Below are 16,244 nucleotides of genomic sequence, written 5' to 3' on the forward strand. Positions count from 1 at the left end.
GTAGTAGTTTGTATCTGCTAATCCCCAGTTCCTTTTTTATCCCTTCGCCATCTCCTTTGGTAACTACGTTCGTTTTCTAAGTGGAGATTTGTTTTATCTGTGTATTTTGTCTTCTCAGTGCAGCTGAAAGCTCTTTCTGGATGGGAACCATATTTTATGAGCTCTGACCGTAATGTCATGTAGCTGAATCCGGTGAGTGTCCTGAAAATTTCCTTTTAAATTAGATCCCTCAAAACATTAAGCATAGTGATGAGCGTCCAATACAAATTCAAAAGTCACATACTGAAAGGCTGCAATACCAAGTGTTTCTGACATATCACATAGAAATGCCTGCTTAAAAAGTGCCGGTATGCCCCAAACCTCAGATGTTCTCAATATAAAAAGCCAGTCATTTTAGTAGGCTGTGCACTTTAGTTCAAAGTGAGTTACTTACTAAGGCAAACTTTTTGTTGAGAATCATCTGTTCCACCAAAGATGACTCATTATGGAAGAGGTGGGGCTGCATATGGTTCCACATATGTGGAAACCACCAGAACTCATCCACAGACCCCAAAAGACGGTCATCTCCTTCATCTTCCTCTTCAGTTCCTAGGGCGCAGGGAAGAGGGAAAAGATTATTCAGTTAATTTCAGCTACACTGATTGCCTGTTCATCTGTATGAATATCTGTCCATCTGTCCATCCAATTATGTAATCTTATATATGCATTTAGAAGACACCGTTTATACTATCTTACATACATGTAAAACTTTGAACATGAAGTAACAGAGGAAAATCTGTTACTTTGGGAACAACCAGAGACTGTGATACAACTCTTTCTTAAAGTTTTAAAACATGAGACATGCATATAAAATCGGTGTAAGAAGGAAATACACAATCATTCCAAAGGACTTTAGAATTTTTAACTTTTAGGATCTTTGTATAATTTAAGTTTGGACAGAAATGGGGGATAAGCGGGGAATGCAGTCCAGGGAATATGAGTGGGAAGTGTGTTGTGGAGCTCTAATAGTATTTAGATCACTCTGACATGGGTTGTAACGCAACATTGCCAACAAAATAACTCCATAATTTATCTGAGTTACTCCTTACATTTGTGAATAAGTTCAGTTCAGTTCAGTTCAGTTGCTCAGTCGTATCCAACACTTTGCGACCCCGTGTACTGCAGCATGCCAGGCCTCCCTGTGTGCATCACCAACTCATGGAGTTTACCCAAACTCATAGTCATTGAGTCAGTGTTGCCATCCAACCATCTCATCCTCTGTCATCTCCTTCTCCTCCTGCCTTCAATCTTTCCCCAAATCACGGTCTTTTCAAATGAGTCAGCTCTTCGCATCAGGTGGCCAAAATATCGGAGTTTTAGCTTCAACATCAGTCCTTCCAATGACCACCCAGGACTGATCTCCTTTAGGATGGACTGGCTGGACCTCCTTGCAGTCCAAGGGACTCTCAAGAGTCTTCTCCAGCACCACAGTTCAAAAGCATCAATTCTTTGGCACTCAGCTTTCTTTACAGTACAACTCCCACATCCATACATGACCACTGGAAAAACCATAGCCTTGACCAGACGGACCTTTGTTGACAAAGAAATGTCTCTGCTTTTTAATATGCTATCTAGGTTGGTCATAACTTTCCTTCCAAGGGGTAAGTGTCTTTTAATTTCATGGCTGCAATCACCATCTGCAGTGATTTGGGAGCCCCCCCAAATAAAGTCAGCCACTGTTTCCCCTGTTTCTCCATCTATTTGCCATGAAGTGTTGGGATCGGATGCCATGATCTTCGTTTTCTGAATGTTGAGTTTTAAGCCAACTTTTTCACTCTCTTTCACTTTCATCAAGAGGTTCTTTAGTTCTTCTTCCCTTTCTGCCATAAGGGTGGTGTCATCTGCATATCTGAGGTTATTGATATTTCTTCTGGCAATCTAGATTCCAGCTTGTTCTTCTTCCAGCCCAGCGTTTCTCATGATGTACTCTGCATATAAGTTAAATAAGCAGGGTGACAATATACAGCCTTGATGTACTCCTTTTCCTATTTAGAACCAGTCTGCTGTTCCATGTCCAGTTCTAACTGTTGCTTCCTGACCTATATATAGGTTTCTCAAGAGGCAGGTCAGGTGGTCTGGTATTCCCATCTCTTTCAGAATTTTCCATAGTTTATTGTCATCCACACAGTCAAAGGCTTTGGTATAGTCAATAAAGCAGAAATAGATGTTTTTCTGGGACTCTCTTGCTTTTTTGATGATTCAACAGATGTTGGCAATTTGATCTCTGTTTCTTCTGCCTTTTATTTTATACTAATGCATAAAAGGGAGAAAAAGGGAAATGTGGGAATTGTTATTGAAAAAACTAGAGAAAACTGAAGGAAAGAAAAAAAAGAAAGATGGTGATGGAAAGAAGCTGAGAAATGAAGTCATCGTAAAACAACCCAAGAATCACTGTGCTCCTTGGTGGAACCCATGTTCGTCATGCTTGTCCTTTCAAGTTCTTGGAAGCAAACTTTCCATCAAAAAACCTCTATTTCCTTGAGAGTCAGCTTTGTTGTTCTTCTGAATTTCATATTTGGGCTTATTTTACTTCCTTCATTTTCTCTGATCTGCAGTTTAGTTGAGTGTGGGAAATGACACAGTTCTCTAATTTATCTGCAGGAGTAGGAGTCTTTTTATGCTTCTCCAGGCAGTTTCTTTACTAAGGCATAAATGAGAGCAGTGTAAGGTGTCTGTCCTGACATCTCATAAGATGATATTAATCATCACGAAATTATACAGTCACACTTTAATTTCAGCAATGACACTCAAATCAGTAAGGTCCTAGAATGGTAGATTCTTCAAATGATGTCCCTTCTGCACGGAGAAAAACGTCCTTGTATTTTCAATAGCAGTTCTTATGTGACTGGCTCTGATGGGTCTCTAGAGGCTAATAAGGGTGGACAGACTACTTCCCCTGCACAGCCAACCAAGCCAACCGCTTGTTACCACCCCTCTATGATTTAATTTTCCGAAAGAATTAAGGTAGCACCTACTGGCAGGAAAAGGATCAGTTAGATCTTATGATTTATTGGGCAATGAAAGAGACCAAAGGTAAAGATGTAGTACGAGGCTGCATGGTTGTTCTGATGTATGCAGGAGGAACAGGCTTAGGTATATAGAATGGGTGTAATAACATAATCTTTCAATAAGGACAGTCTTCAATTTCACTTTCACGTGCTTAAGTGCTCTGCTGATGTGAGGGAACTCTTGCTCTCTCTGTAAAGGGCATATGTAAATCGAATCTGTTTTAGTTCCCTTATTTTATTCTCTTTAGCATACTACTCATGTTACTCTTGTTACTCATGTCAGTGGAGCTGAACAAGTACAGCCTTTGGAGTTAGAAGCTTTTTAATTTATTTCTAGGTTGCAACACATTTGAGCTGTGTGACTGTGGGCAAGTCATATAACCCCTTTAATGTTGGTGTTCATGTAGGCAAAAATATGGACAGCAATACCTATTTTATTCCTTTTGTGAGAAAGTGTCTACATAGTCCAGGCACATACTGGGTAATTTAAAATGCCCGTGCCCTTCCCTCCTGTATTTCTTGCTCCTATTCTTGCATCTTCTATGTGTCTCCTAGAGTTTTTTCTTTTTCTCACTACAGTACTATATGGGGGGTGGAGGCTCACCAGAGTGTGTGACAGAGGGGACATTGTATTTAAGATTTTAAGAACTGATCAAGCCATTATATTAAGTAATTGCTTGATCAGTGAGTCACCCACACCAGGTATTCTTGGGGCTTCTAAGCTCTGAGAAGCCTTCTAGAAAGGAATGAGAAAGAATAGGAGGAAGATACAATCAGGGGCATAGAAATCTGATGACCCCAGTCATGGCAAAGTCTTGTGTCCTGCTGCCTTTTAGGTAATAAATAAGGTGGCCCTGGTAAAGAGACATTTGCTAAGTGTGACTGGTGACGCTTAAATATGTTTTTATTTTTTCTTTTTTTGATTTAAGGATGATGCTTTTGGTTTCTCTGAAGTTAAACGTCTCTACTTATATGCTCTCCTCTTGCTTAACATTTTGCATGTCCTCAGGATACCCTATTAGTTAAGATCACAAGTCAATTACTTGTTGCAGTTTTACTTTCCCGTACTGAAAACAAGTAGATTTCTTTTAGGGTTTCCTAGTAATCAGTTCATTGCTGATTTCCACCTCCTCTGGGAAAAGTGAGCTGAGATTTCCTGGTTTATGAATAAAGTCACCCCTCCAACTACTTTTAAGCTCTATTCTCTGTCTCCTATAGTTCCTACCTTTCCCTATCTTTTTTCTTCTCTCCTCTTTATTCATTTTTCTAGTTGGCCTTTACTCAAAGTTTATATATGAGGACAGTTCAACAGATTTCAGAATTCTTTAAAAGATTGTTCAGTTATTTGTTGTCCTTTTCTGAACGTCATAGAGGGCCCCTCTGATAGGCTTATGTAAATTCATAGCAGGCATAACTGTAGGCCCTTCCTTTTTTCTTTGCAGCTCTTCCTTATCTGATTTCCTTTAATTCTACTTTGGGGATGTTTTACATCAGAATTAATTATATTGAGAATAAGTATCTGTTGCCTAATACTTCAAACGTCATGATAAAAAACGGTTGAAACATAATTATTCATGGTTTGATTATCCTGGCTTCTTGTTACTCCTTTATTTCTCCACTTTACCAACTTTTGTCAGAACTGGAGAGGGAAGAACTCAAGTCAAATTCCTCAATTTGAAGTGTCATTTCTTAAGTTGTTACAAAACTACACTGAAATCTTACAATTAATATAAATTATTATTTTATTATGATCTATTTAAGTAACTTGTGTCTCTTCCATATTTTTTCTGTAGTATTTCCTACTCTGATACTATATTAAAAACTATCATTGACTGAGACTATCTTAACTGTTTTTCAAGTATTGTCTCATTTAATTCTCACTAGAACTCTGTGCTGAAAGCCACTAACTCCATTTTACAGATAAGGAAATTGATATTTGGAGATGTGATATAATTTGCCACAAGTCAATGGAAATATGGGATAGAACCTGAATTCAGAATCTTAATTCTAACCCAAATTACACAACTCCAAATTCAGGGCCCTTAACCAACATTCATGGACCAAATGTGGAGTTTAGAGATAAGATGAACATTTACTAATTTATATAACTTTTCACATAGTTAAGTAATTCTCTGATATAATTAAAATTTACAAACACTATTGGTTCTCATCTGTAACACTATTTGAGATGGTGACTGCAGCCATGAAATTAAAAGGTGCTTGCTCCTTGGAAGAAAAGTTATGATCAACCTAGATAGCTTATTCAGAGAAGGCAATGGCACCCCACTCCAGTACTCCTGCCTGGAAAATCCCATGGACGGAGGAGCCTGGTAGGCTGCAGTCCAGGGGGTCACTGAGGGTCGGACACAACTGAGTGACTTCACTTTCTCTTTTCACTTTCATGCATTGGAGAAGGAAATGGCAACCCACTCCAGTGTTCTTGCCTGGAGAATTCCAGGGATTGGGGAGCCTGGTGGGGCTACCATCTATGGGGTCACACAGAGTCGGACACGACTGAAGTGACTTAGCAGCAGCAGCAGCAGATAGCTTATTAAAAAGCAGAGACATTACTTTGCCAACAAAGGTCCATCTAGTCAAAGCTATGGTTTTTCCAGTAGTCATGTATGGATGTGAGAGTTGGACTGTGAAGAAAGCTGAGTGCTGAAGAATTGATGCTTTTGAACTGTGGTTTTGGAGAAGACTCTTGAGAGTCCCCTGGACTGCAAGGAGGTCCAACCAGTCCATCCTAAAGGAGATCAGTCCTGAATATTCATTGGAAGGACTGATGCTGAAGCTGAAACTGCAGTACTCTGGCTACCTGATTTGAAGAACTGACTCATTTGAAAAGACCCTGATGGTGGGAAAGACTGAAGGTGGGAGGAGAAGGGGGTGACAGGGGATAAGATGGTTGGATGGCATCACTGACTCAATGGACATGAGTTTGAGTAAACTCTGGGAGTTGGTGATGGACAGGGAGGCCTGGTGTGCTGCAGTCCATGGAGTTGCAAAGAGTCAGGCACGACTGAGCGACTAAACTGAACTGAATGGTTCTTGGTGATCTGGAAAAATATACAAACCTAAAGAACCTATAGATAAGGGGAAGGCACCTTTTGCCATTCAGCTTCCTTAATCAAGGATTGCCAATTAAATGATAAAAATCCATTTTTCCCTAATACATAAGACTTGGGCTCTAACTAAAAGTTAAGAGTATTTTTTTGTTGTTGTTTACACTTAACTAGCTATATAACCTTGGGCCCCACTAAGTTTCTATGTTATTGTCTAGAAAACAAGATAATACATTCTTTAACTCCTAGAATTCAATGAAAAGTTACATGAAAAGTGCTTACTTAAGTACCTAGAATATGGTGTTGCTCACTAAAAGGGAACTATAATTTTTATTCTTTCATCTCTTTATTTTTTACAAAATGCACAAATCTTTCAAAAACAAAAGTAAACCATATAAGATGAAACCCTTTCCTAAAATAAAACTTACTAGTATGAGGGTGCTGTTTTTCTTCTTCCCTTCAAGACTGAATAAAATAGAACTTTTAACAGAAAAAGGAGTTACTCATTTAGAAAGGAAGACAATGTAATTCAGTTAAACTTTACAATATCCAATTTTCAAAGGATTCAGATGATTAAATTTTATATCTGTTCCCATTGAAAACTGATTTTACTGGTTTTAGACAACCCTAACTAAGTGTTGTGGGAGGTTTCAGGTCTTATACAAAACTCTGTCGCGCTTTCTCCTTAGCTTCCTCCTGTGTTCTATCTACTCTCCTTGGCTTAGAGAGAGGATACACGTACTGTGAGCTGTTTGGGAGAACCCAAGTAAGAAAAGAGGTGAATCTCTCAGAAACAGAAATGAGGGAGAGCAACTGGCTAGAGTCAGTCTTTAATATCAGCATTGAACAAAAAAAATTTAGTTGCTAGGGATGTTTTCTTGTATTTCTATTATGTTTGGGAAAGAAGTTTTTAGTTATTCTCAATGTTTAGAGTGATTTTCTTTCACAACACAACATGGTCAAATTTTATTCTCTGACCTTGTTCCTTATAAATACTAATGGTGAAAAGAAAGTAATTTATTTTCACCCAATCCTTTATTCATTTTTTTTCAATAGGCACTGTTCTACTTGCTGGTATTACAGCAATAAAGCGTTTGTAGAGTGATCATTTTAGTGAGGAATGACAACAGATAATTTATAAATAAAGTACATTCAACATCCATAGATTTAGCAATCTAGGAACAGAAGGGATCTTCCTTAAGCTAATAAAGACTTTCTATGAAACTGTCTATTGAAAGAATTCCCCTCAAGAACAGGAACAAAACTACTTAAGGCTTTCCCCTGTGGTCAGGAACAGAACATGAGTGTTGTTATCACCATGTTTGTTTAATATTTACTGGACATCCAAGCTAATGTAGTAGGCAAGGAAAAGAAAACAATTTTATAAAGCTCAGAAAGGAAGACATAAGATTTTTACTCTCCAAAAATTGTATGATTGAATAGGTAGAAAATCCAAAAGAATCTTGAAAGTATAGAATTAAGTGAGTATAGCAAGGCTGCTGAATATTAATATCAGTACACAAAATCAATTTTACTTTTACATATTATTAACAGAGAAATGGGAAAAAAAACTTTAAAAAAGACACCATTAACTACTGCATCAAAAAACTCTATCAAGGACTAAATAGAAAAATAATAAAGTTTTGTCAAGTATAATTAATGAGGACCTAAATATGAGTTCTTCCCAGTTAGTAAAGAATTCACCTGCCAGTGCAGGAGACACAAGAGTCTCGGGTTTGATCCCTGGGTCAAAAAGATCCCTTGATGTAGGAACTGGCGACCCACTCCAGTATTCTTGCCTGGAAAATTCCATGGACAGAGGAGCCTGGCAGGCCACAGTCCTTGGGTGGCAGAGAGTCACACATGACTGAGCATATACTGAGCACAAATATGTTCAAGCATAGGAAGACTCAATGTTTAGTACAACAATTCTCCCCAAATTAATTAATAGATTTAATGTAATTTAAATAAAAATTCTATAGGGTGACAAAGCTGTATATTGTCACCCTGCTTATTTAAGTTCTATGCAGAGTACTTCATGTGAAATGCTGGGCTGGACGAATCACAAGCTGGAATCAAGACTACCAGGAGAAATACCAACTGCCTCAGATATGCAAATGATACCATTTGATGGCAGAAAGTGAAGAGGAACTAAAAATCCTCTTGATGAGGGTGAAAGAAGAGAGTGAAAAACCTGGCCTGAAACTCAACATTAAAAAACTAATATCATGGCATCCGATTCCATCATTTCATCGCCAACAGATGGGGAAAAAGCAGAAGCAGTGAGACTTTCCTTTCTTGGGTTCCAAAATCGCTATGGACAGTGACTGCAGCCATGAAATTAAAAGATGCTTGCTTCTTGGAAGGAAAGCAGAGAAACAGCATATTAAAAAGTAGAGACATCACTTTGCCAACAAAGGTCTGTGTCATCAAAGCTATGGTTTTCCCAGTAGTCATGTATGGATGTGAGAGTTGGACCAGAAGAAGGCTGAGTGCCGAAGAACTGATGCTTTTGAACTGCAGTACTACAGAAGACTCTCGAGAGTCCCTTGGACTGCAAGGAGATCAAACTGGTCAATACTAAAGGAAATCAACCTTGAATATTCATTGGAAGAAAAACTATTGCTGAAGTGGAAGCTACAATACTTTGGCCACCTGATGTGAAGAGCTGAGTCACTGGAAAAGACCCTGATGCTGGGAAAGATTGAAGGCAAAAGGGCAATGGGGCAACAGAGGATATGATGGTTCAGACAGCATCAATGACTCAATTGACATGAATTTGAGCAATCTATGGGAGACTCTGGTAAGCTACTTTAAAGTTTATATAAAAAGGCAAAGGCCCAGAAGTGCCACGGCAATCTTGAAGATGATGAACAAACTTAGAGGATTTAAATAGCAGATATTAGTATCAGCTTTGATGCTTTGGCCACCTGATGCAAAGAACTGACTCACTGGAAAAGACCCTGACGCTGGGAAAGATTGAAGGCAGGAGGAGGAGGGGACGACAGAGGATGAGATGGTTGGATGGCATCACCAATCGATGGACATGAGTTTGAGCAAGCTCCCGGAGTTGGTGATGGACAGGGAAGCCTGGAGTGCTGCAGTCTATGGGGTCACAAAGAGTTGGACATGACTGAGTGACTGAACTGAACCAATCAGTATCAACTATAGAGTTATAGTAAATAAGATAGCATATGACACAAATAGAACCAATGGGTAGGAAAGTCCAGAAACAGAGTCCACACATCTATAGTCATCTAATTTATCATGATGATGACACCATGGTACAGTGAAAAAAGGATGGTCTTTTCAATACTTGGTACCAATTAGACATCTTTATGAAAAAAAGAAGGTTGCTTTCTATTTTTTTGTTGTGGAGAAGAGCCCTCCCTCTGAAATCAGAACAAGTGTTTTCAAATTACTTAGAAAATCACACTAGCTCAAAAAGCAGGTATCTTGACCCTTATCTCACACATACACAAAAATCAATTCTAGATGGATCTCACAGATGCATACATTTTAAGGATGTAGGGACATATTTTCATGATCTTGTGACATGCAAAAATGTCTTTAAAAATACACAAAAAGGAAAAGATAAATTGGACTATATTTTGTTCATCAAAAAGTATCAGTAGGAATGTAAAAATTGATAAATCACACATCAGGAGAAAATATTTGTAATACATATAACTGACAAAGAGGTCATTAAGAATATATAAAGAATTTCTACAAATCAATAAAAAAGCAGACAACCCAATAAAAGCACTAAGATATTTCAAAACAGAAGAGATACAAATGGTCAATAAATACATGAAAGAAATTCAGTTTCACTACTTGTCAGTGAAATGTACATTCAAGCCGAGCGGCGGCTGCACGGGTGCAAGAGGGCCGAGAGGAGCTACTCCACGTTCAAGGTCAGGAGGGGCAGCCGTGAGGAGATACCCCTCATCCAAGGTAAGAAGCAGCAGCTGCGCTTTGCTGCAGCAGCCATGAAGAGATACCCCACGTCCAAGGTAAGAGAAACCCAAGTAAGATGGTAGGTGTTGCAAGAAGGCATCAGAGGGCAGACACACTGAAACCATAATCATAGAAAACTAGCCAATCTGATCACACGGATCACAGCCTTGTCTAACTCAGTGAAACTAAGCCATGCCGTGTGGGGCCACCCAAGACGGGAGGGTCATGGTGGAGAGGTCTGACGGAATGTGGTCTACTGGAGAAGGGAATGGCAAACCACTTCAGTATTCTTGCCTTGAGAACCCCATGAACAGTATGAAAAGGCAAAATGATAGGATACTGTAAGAGGAACTGCCCAGGCTGGTAGGCGCCCAATATGCTACTGGAGATCAGTGGAGAAATAACTCCAGAAAGAATGAAGGGATGGAGCCAAAGCAAAAACAATACCCAGTTGTGGATGTGACTGGTTATAGAAGCAAGATCTGATGCTGTAAAGAGCAATATTGCATAGGAACCTGGAATGTCAGGTCCATGAATCAAGGCAAATTGGAAGTGGTCAAACAGGAGATGGCAAGAGTGAACATTGACATTCTGGGAATCAGCAAACTAAAATGGACTGGAATGGGTGAATTTAACTCAGATGATCATTATATCTACTACTGCAGGCAGGAATCCCTTAGAAGAAATGGAGTAGCCATCATGGTTGACAAAAGAGTCTGAAATACGGTACTTGGATGCAATCTCAAAAACGACAGAATGATCTCTGTTCGTTTCCAAGGCAAACCATTTAATATCACAGTAATCCAAGTCTATGCCCCAACCATTAACACTGAAGAAGCTGAAATTGAACGGTTCTATGAGGACCTACAAACCTTCTAGAACTAACACCCAAAAAAGATGTCCTTTTCATTATAGGGGACTGGAATGCAAAAGTAGGACGTCAAGAAACACCTGGAGTAATAGGCAAATTTGGCCTTGGTGCACAGAATGAAGCAGGGCAAAGGCTAATAGAGTTATGCCAAGAGAACGCACTGGTCATAGCAAACACCCTCTTCCAACAACACAAGAGAAGACTCTACACATGGACATCTCCAGATGGTCAACACCAAAATCAGATTGATTATATTCTTTGCAGCCAAAGATGGAGAAGCTCTATACAGTCAGCCAAAGCAAGACTGGGAACTGACTGTGGCTCAGATCATGAACTCCTTATTGCCAAATTCAGACTTAAATTGAAGAAAGTGGGGAAAACCACTACACCATTCAGGTATGACCTAAATCAAATCCCTGTGATTATACAGTGGATGTGAGAAATAGATTTAAGGAACTAGATCTCATAGAGAGAGTGCCTGATGAATTATGGATGGAGGTTCGTGACACTGTACAGGAGACAGGGATCAAGACCATCCCCACGGAAAAGAAATGCAAAAAAGCAAAATGGCTGACTGAGGAGGCCTTACAAATAGCTGTGAAAAGAAGAGAAGCAAAAAGCAAAGGAGAAAAGAAAAGATATAAGTATCTGAATGCAGAGTTCCAAAGAATAGCAAGGAGAGATAAGAAAGCCTTCCTCAGTGATCAGTGCAAATAAATAGAGGAAAACAACAGAATGGGAAAGACTAGAGATCTCTTCAAGAAAATTAGAGATACCAAGGGAACATTTCATGCAAAGATGGGCTTGATAAAGGACAGAAATGGTATGGACCTAACAGAAGCAGAAGATATTAAGACGTGGCAAGAATACATGGAAGAACTGTACAAAAGAGATCTTCATGATCAAGATAATCACAATGGTGTGATCACTCACCTAGAGCCAGACATCCTGGAATGAGAAGTCAAGTGGGCCTTAGAAAGCATCACTATAAACAAAGCTAGTGGAAGTGATGGAATTCCAGTTGAGCTATTTCAAATTCTGAAAGATGATGCTGTGAAAGTGCTGCACTCAATATGCCAGCAAATTTGGAAAACTCAGCAGTGGCCATAGGACTGTAAAAAATCAGTTTTCATTCCAATCCCAAAGAAATGCAATGCCAAAGAATGCTCACACTACAACACAATTACACTCATCTCACATGCTAGTAAAGTAATGCTCAAAATTCTCCAAGCCAGGCTTTGGCAGTATGTGAACTGTGAACTTCCAGATGTTCAAGCTGGTTTTAGAAAAGGCAGAGGAACAAGAGATCAAATGCCAACATCCGCTGGATCATGGAAAAAGCAAGAGAGTTCCAGAAAAACAACTATTTCTGCTTTATTGACTATGCCAAAGCCTTTGACTGTGTGGATCACAATAAACTGTGGAAAATTCTGAAAAAGATGGGAATACCAGACCACCTGACCTGCCTCTTGAGAAACCTGTATGCAGGTCAGGAAGCAGCAGTTAGAACTGGACATGGAACAACAGACTGGTTCCAAATAGGAAAAGGAGTATGTCAAGGCTATATATTGTCACTCTGCTTATTTAACTTATATGCAGAGTACATCGTGAGAAATGCTGGGCTGGGATTCAGATATAAGGTGGGCATGTCAGATATATATAAGGAAGAAGCACAAGCTGGAATCAAGATTGCCAGGAGAAATATCATTAACCTCAGATATGTAGATGACACCACCCTTATGGCAGAAAGTGAAGAGGAACTAAAAAGCCTCTTGATTAGAAGAGAGTGAAAATGTTGGCTTAAAGGTCAACATTCAGAAAACTAAGATCATGGCATCTGGTCCCATCACTTCATGGGAAATAGATGGGGAAACAGTGGAAACATTATCAGACTTTATTTTTGGGGGCTTCAAAATCACTGCAGATTGTGATTGCAGTCATGAAATTAAAAGACACTTACTCCTTGGATGGAAAGTTATGACCAACCTAGATAACATATTGGAAATCTGAGACATTACTTTGTCAACAAAGATCCGTCTAGTCAAGGCTATGGTTTTTCCAGTAGTCATGTATGGGTGTGAGAGTTGAAGTGTGAAGAAAGCTGAGCGCTGAAGAATTGATGCTTTTGAACTGTGGTGTTGGAGAAGACTCTTGAGAGTCCCTTGGACTGCAAGGAGATCCAACCAGTCCATTCTGAAGGAGCTCAGTCCTGGGTGGTCATTGGAAGGACTGTTACTGAAGCTGAAACTCCAATACTTTGGCCACCTCATGCAAAGAGTTGACTCATTGGTAAAGACCCTGGTGCTGGAAGGATTGGGGGCAGGAGGAGAAGGGGACGACAGAGGATGAGATGGCGGGATGGCATCACCGACTCAATGCACATGAGTTTGCGTGAACTCCGGGAGTTGGTGATGGACAGGGAGGCCTGGCGTGCTCTGATTCATGGGGTCGCAAAGAGTAGGACATGACTGAGTGACTGAACTGAACTGACATGCCCACCAGAAGGGCTAAAATAATAAGATAAATATTAATATTATTAAATACTTGGAGGAATATAAAACAACAGGAAAACTAATGTAGTATTGGAAATATAAATTGATACCACCACTTTGAAAGACTGTTTTGCATTTTCTACTAAAGCTCATCATAAGTATACCATATAACCAGCAATTCTACTGGCTGATAAACAACAGAAAAAAATATGTCATCTGAAGGACAACTATTTTCAACCATAGTTGTGTTTAAAACGTTCTTAACATGACTATTCAAAAAAAAGAAAGGCAAAGACTGAAAACAACCCAACCATCCACACTGGAACAGAATGGAATAAAGAAATTTTGTTAAATTCAAACAGTGCAATACTACAGAACTATAAAGTTCAAAGAAATACAATCCTACACAATAATGTCAGCAAAACCAAAATAATGTTAGACAAAACAGGCTATATATAGAAGAGTCCATTTATATGATTCTTTTTATACACATCTTAAAGCCAGGCAAACTAATTTATGATATTAGAAGCCAGGATAGTGGTTTTCTTGGTGGGAAGTGAGTGGCTATAAAGCAGCACAAGGGAGACAGTGTGTAGATTCTGGTAGTACCTCTTTCTTGATCTTTGTACATAGCTCTGCACGCTTGGTGAAAACCATCGAGCACTATACTTATTACTTATACAGCTTTAGATATGTAAAATATAGTTCAAGAGAGAAAAGGCCATTAAATACTAACATGCTGAAGAAACTTTCAAGCTATTAACATTCTGTAAAGGTGAAAAAATAAATGAAGTGAAATTGAGTAATATGAAGAAAATAAAGTAGTGGAGAGACATAAGAAGGTGTGAAGAGGAGGGGTCACAGTTTTAAAGAGAGTGGTCAGAGAGGCTACTTATGGGGATAGTTAATCTCTCTCTTACCTGTATGGTAAAATTTCCCTGAAAATCCCAGGTTGAAAGTAAAATTTGTGATTTGTGCACGCAAAAGATTCTGAGTATCAAGCAGGGCCTGAAATACATAATTAAAACAAACGTATCAGGTAGAGAATGGCTTTGAGAAGATATCTTCCTTTAGCAGTCAAAAGGTAAAAATACTCCTTTAGGCATCAGAGAATTAAATGATGCAAAGTAGTTTTTTTTTTTTTTTACAACTTTACAACTAGCAAGATGGTTCTGAGATTACATAATTACATATTTATATATTTATTCTTTAGCTGCAGTAAATCAGCAAAAAGTGTCAGTTAGAAAAAGAAAGTTAAATGAAAAGTTTATTCTTCACGTTCGAAGGAACTAGTATCTAATACATAAAATACATCTCATTTTACCCTTTAGGGGATGTAATTCACCAATTATTAAAAAAAAAGATATTCTTTTAAAGTGAAATTATGTACAAACATATATTGAAAGAAACAGATAGTTGTTTTTCAGATACATCTTTGGTCTTCAAAATCCAATTCGTTTCAATCTGTAAGTCTTAGATTCCCCAAAGATAGTGATTATTCTTCAAATATGGGTATCATGGTAAAGAAAATTTCTAATTTGCCCTTTCATTGGAAAACAGATAAACTTTGTACTAATGACAGGTAAAGCTATTTTGAGGTTTAATTATTATATCATATAAAGTATCATGCTATGAGTATTTAATGGATTTCTCTTTCTCCTTTTCTTTCTCATTCTTATTCAAATTCACATTCTTATATTCCTTCTCTTCCCCTTCCCCAGACTACGGTAGTTCAGTTCAGTGCCCACCTAAAGGAAGCAAAAAGTCACTCTAAATGGTAGACTTGTAAAGGATCTTAGTTAATACTTCTATTATACATGAAGAAAATCAGGAGAACCTGTTTTCACAGATAAAATTAGTGGTAGGTACTAGATTAAGGACGTACATCACCTGATTCCAAGTTAGGTACTCTTTTTAAAAGTCTACCACACTAAATCTTTTCCTACCCTTCCATAGTACAGCTGGACCCACAACAGAATCTCTTCTGTTCCTAGTGTCTGATACCTGGAAGCCCACCCCCTTATGCTCATGACCTGAACTTTTGGGGGGATAAACAGATATTCATTTTATTCAGAGACTCTCTCACAACTGCATGTGTTCAACAATTACTAGTTGCCACTCCTCTCTTATTGCTGCTGCTACAATTACTACTACTAACTTGTTGTTGTTGTTGTTAGTGATAGATAATACAAATCTATCTGAACTTTACCCTTCATTTGTTAAAGTGGAGACAATTACCTAGTTCAGAGAACTGTGATGAGGAATGTAGAAGATGTACTATATGCAGGAATGTCTGATAAACTTTTTAAAAGTGGCATAAAATATTAGGTGTTCATATAATTATCAGCAATATATTACATGTTAATGTAATTATGTGCATTATATTATTGATAACTGTATCTGTATATTGTATACTTCTCATCTACTTATTTTTTATTTGAAATTCAGCTGACAAACAATATTATGTTAGCTTCAGGAATATAAAATAGTAATTTGACATTTAAATACATTATGAAATGATCAAGCCTGAAGTCTAGGAACCATCTGTGCCCATACAAAGTCATTACAGTATTACTGACCATATTTCTTATGCATATGTATGTAAATTACATCCCCATGACTTAATTATTTTATAATCAGCAGTTTGTACTCTTAATTTCACTCATTCCCTGAAACTTCTCTTTTTGGCAACTACCCATTTGTTCTCCGTATCTATGAGTCTGTTTTTGTTTCGTTTTGTTTTTTACATTCTACATGTAAGTGAGATCATATGGTATTTATCTTTCTCTGTTTATTTACTTCACTGAGCATG

General features: G+C 38.3%; 1 protein-coding gene across 1 annotated transcript in view; it reads right to left on the reverse strand.

Moving 5' to 3' along the window:
- Nucleotides 1-16,244, reverse strand: part of NDST3 (N-deacetylase and N-sulfotransferase 3) — a 166,409-nt gene that overhangs the window by 98,986 nt on the left and 51,179 nt on the right. Inside the window, exons 2-3 of the mRNA XM_040237403.1 lie at nucleotides 14,353-14,440; nucleotides 434-588 (exon numbers count right to left, since the gene is read on the reverse strand). Coding sequence (XP_040093337.1) covers nucleotides 434-588; nucleotides 14,353-14,440 — 243 coding nt within the window. The remainder of the gene's footprint in view (nucleotides 1-433; nucleotides 589-14,352; nucleotides 14,441-16,244) is intronic.

This window comes from Oryx dammah, unplaced genomic scaffold (genome assembly GCF_014754425.2).
Source record: "Oryx dammah isolate SB20612 unplaced genomic scaffold, SCBI_Odam_1.1 HiC_scaffold_3, whole genome shotgun sequence".
Lineage (NCBI taxonomy): Eukaryota > Metazoa > Chordata > Mammalia > Artiodactyla > Bovidae > Oryx > Oryx dammah.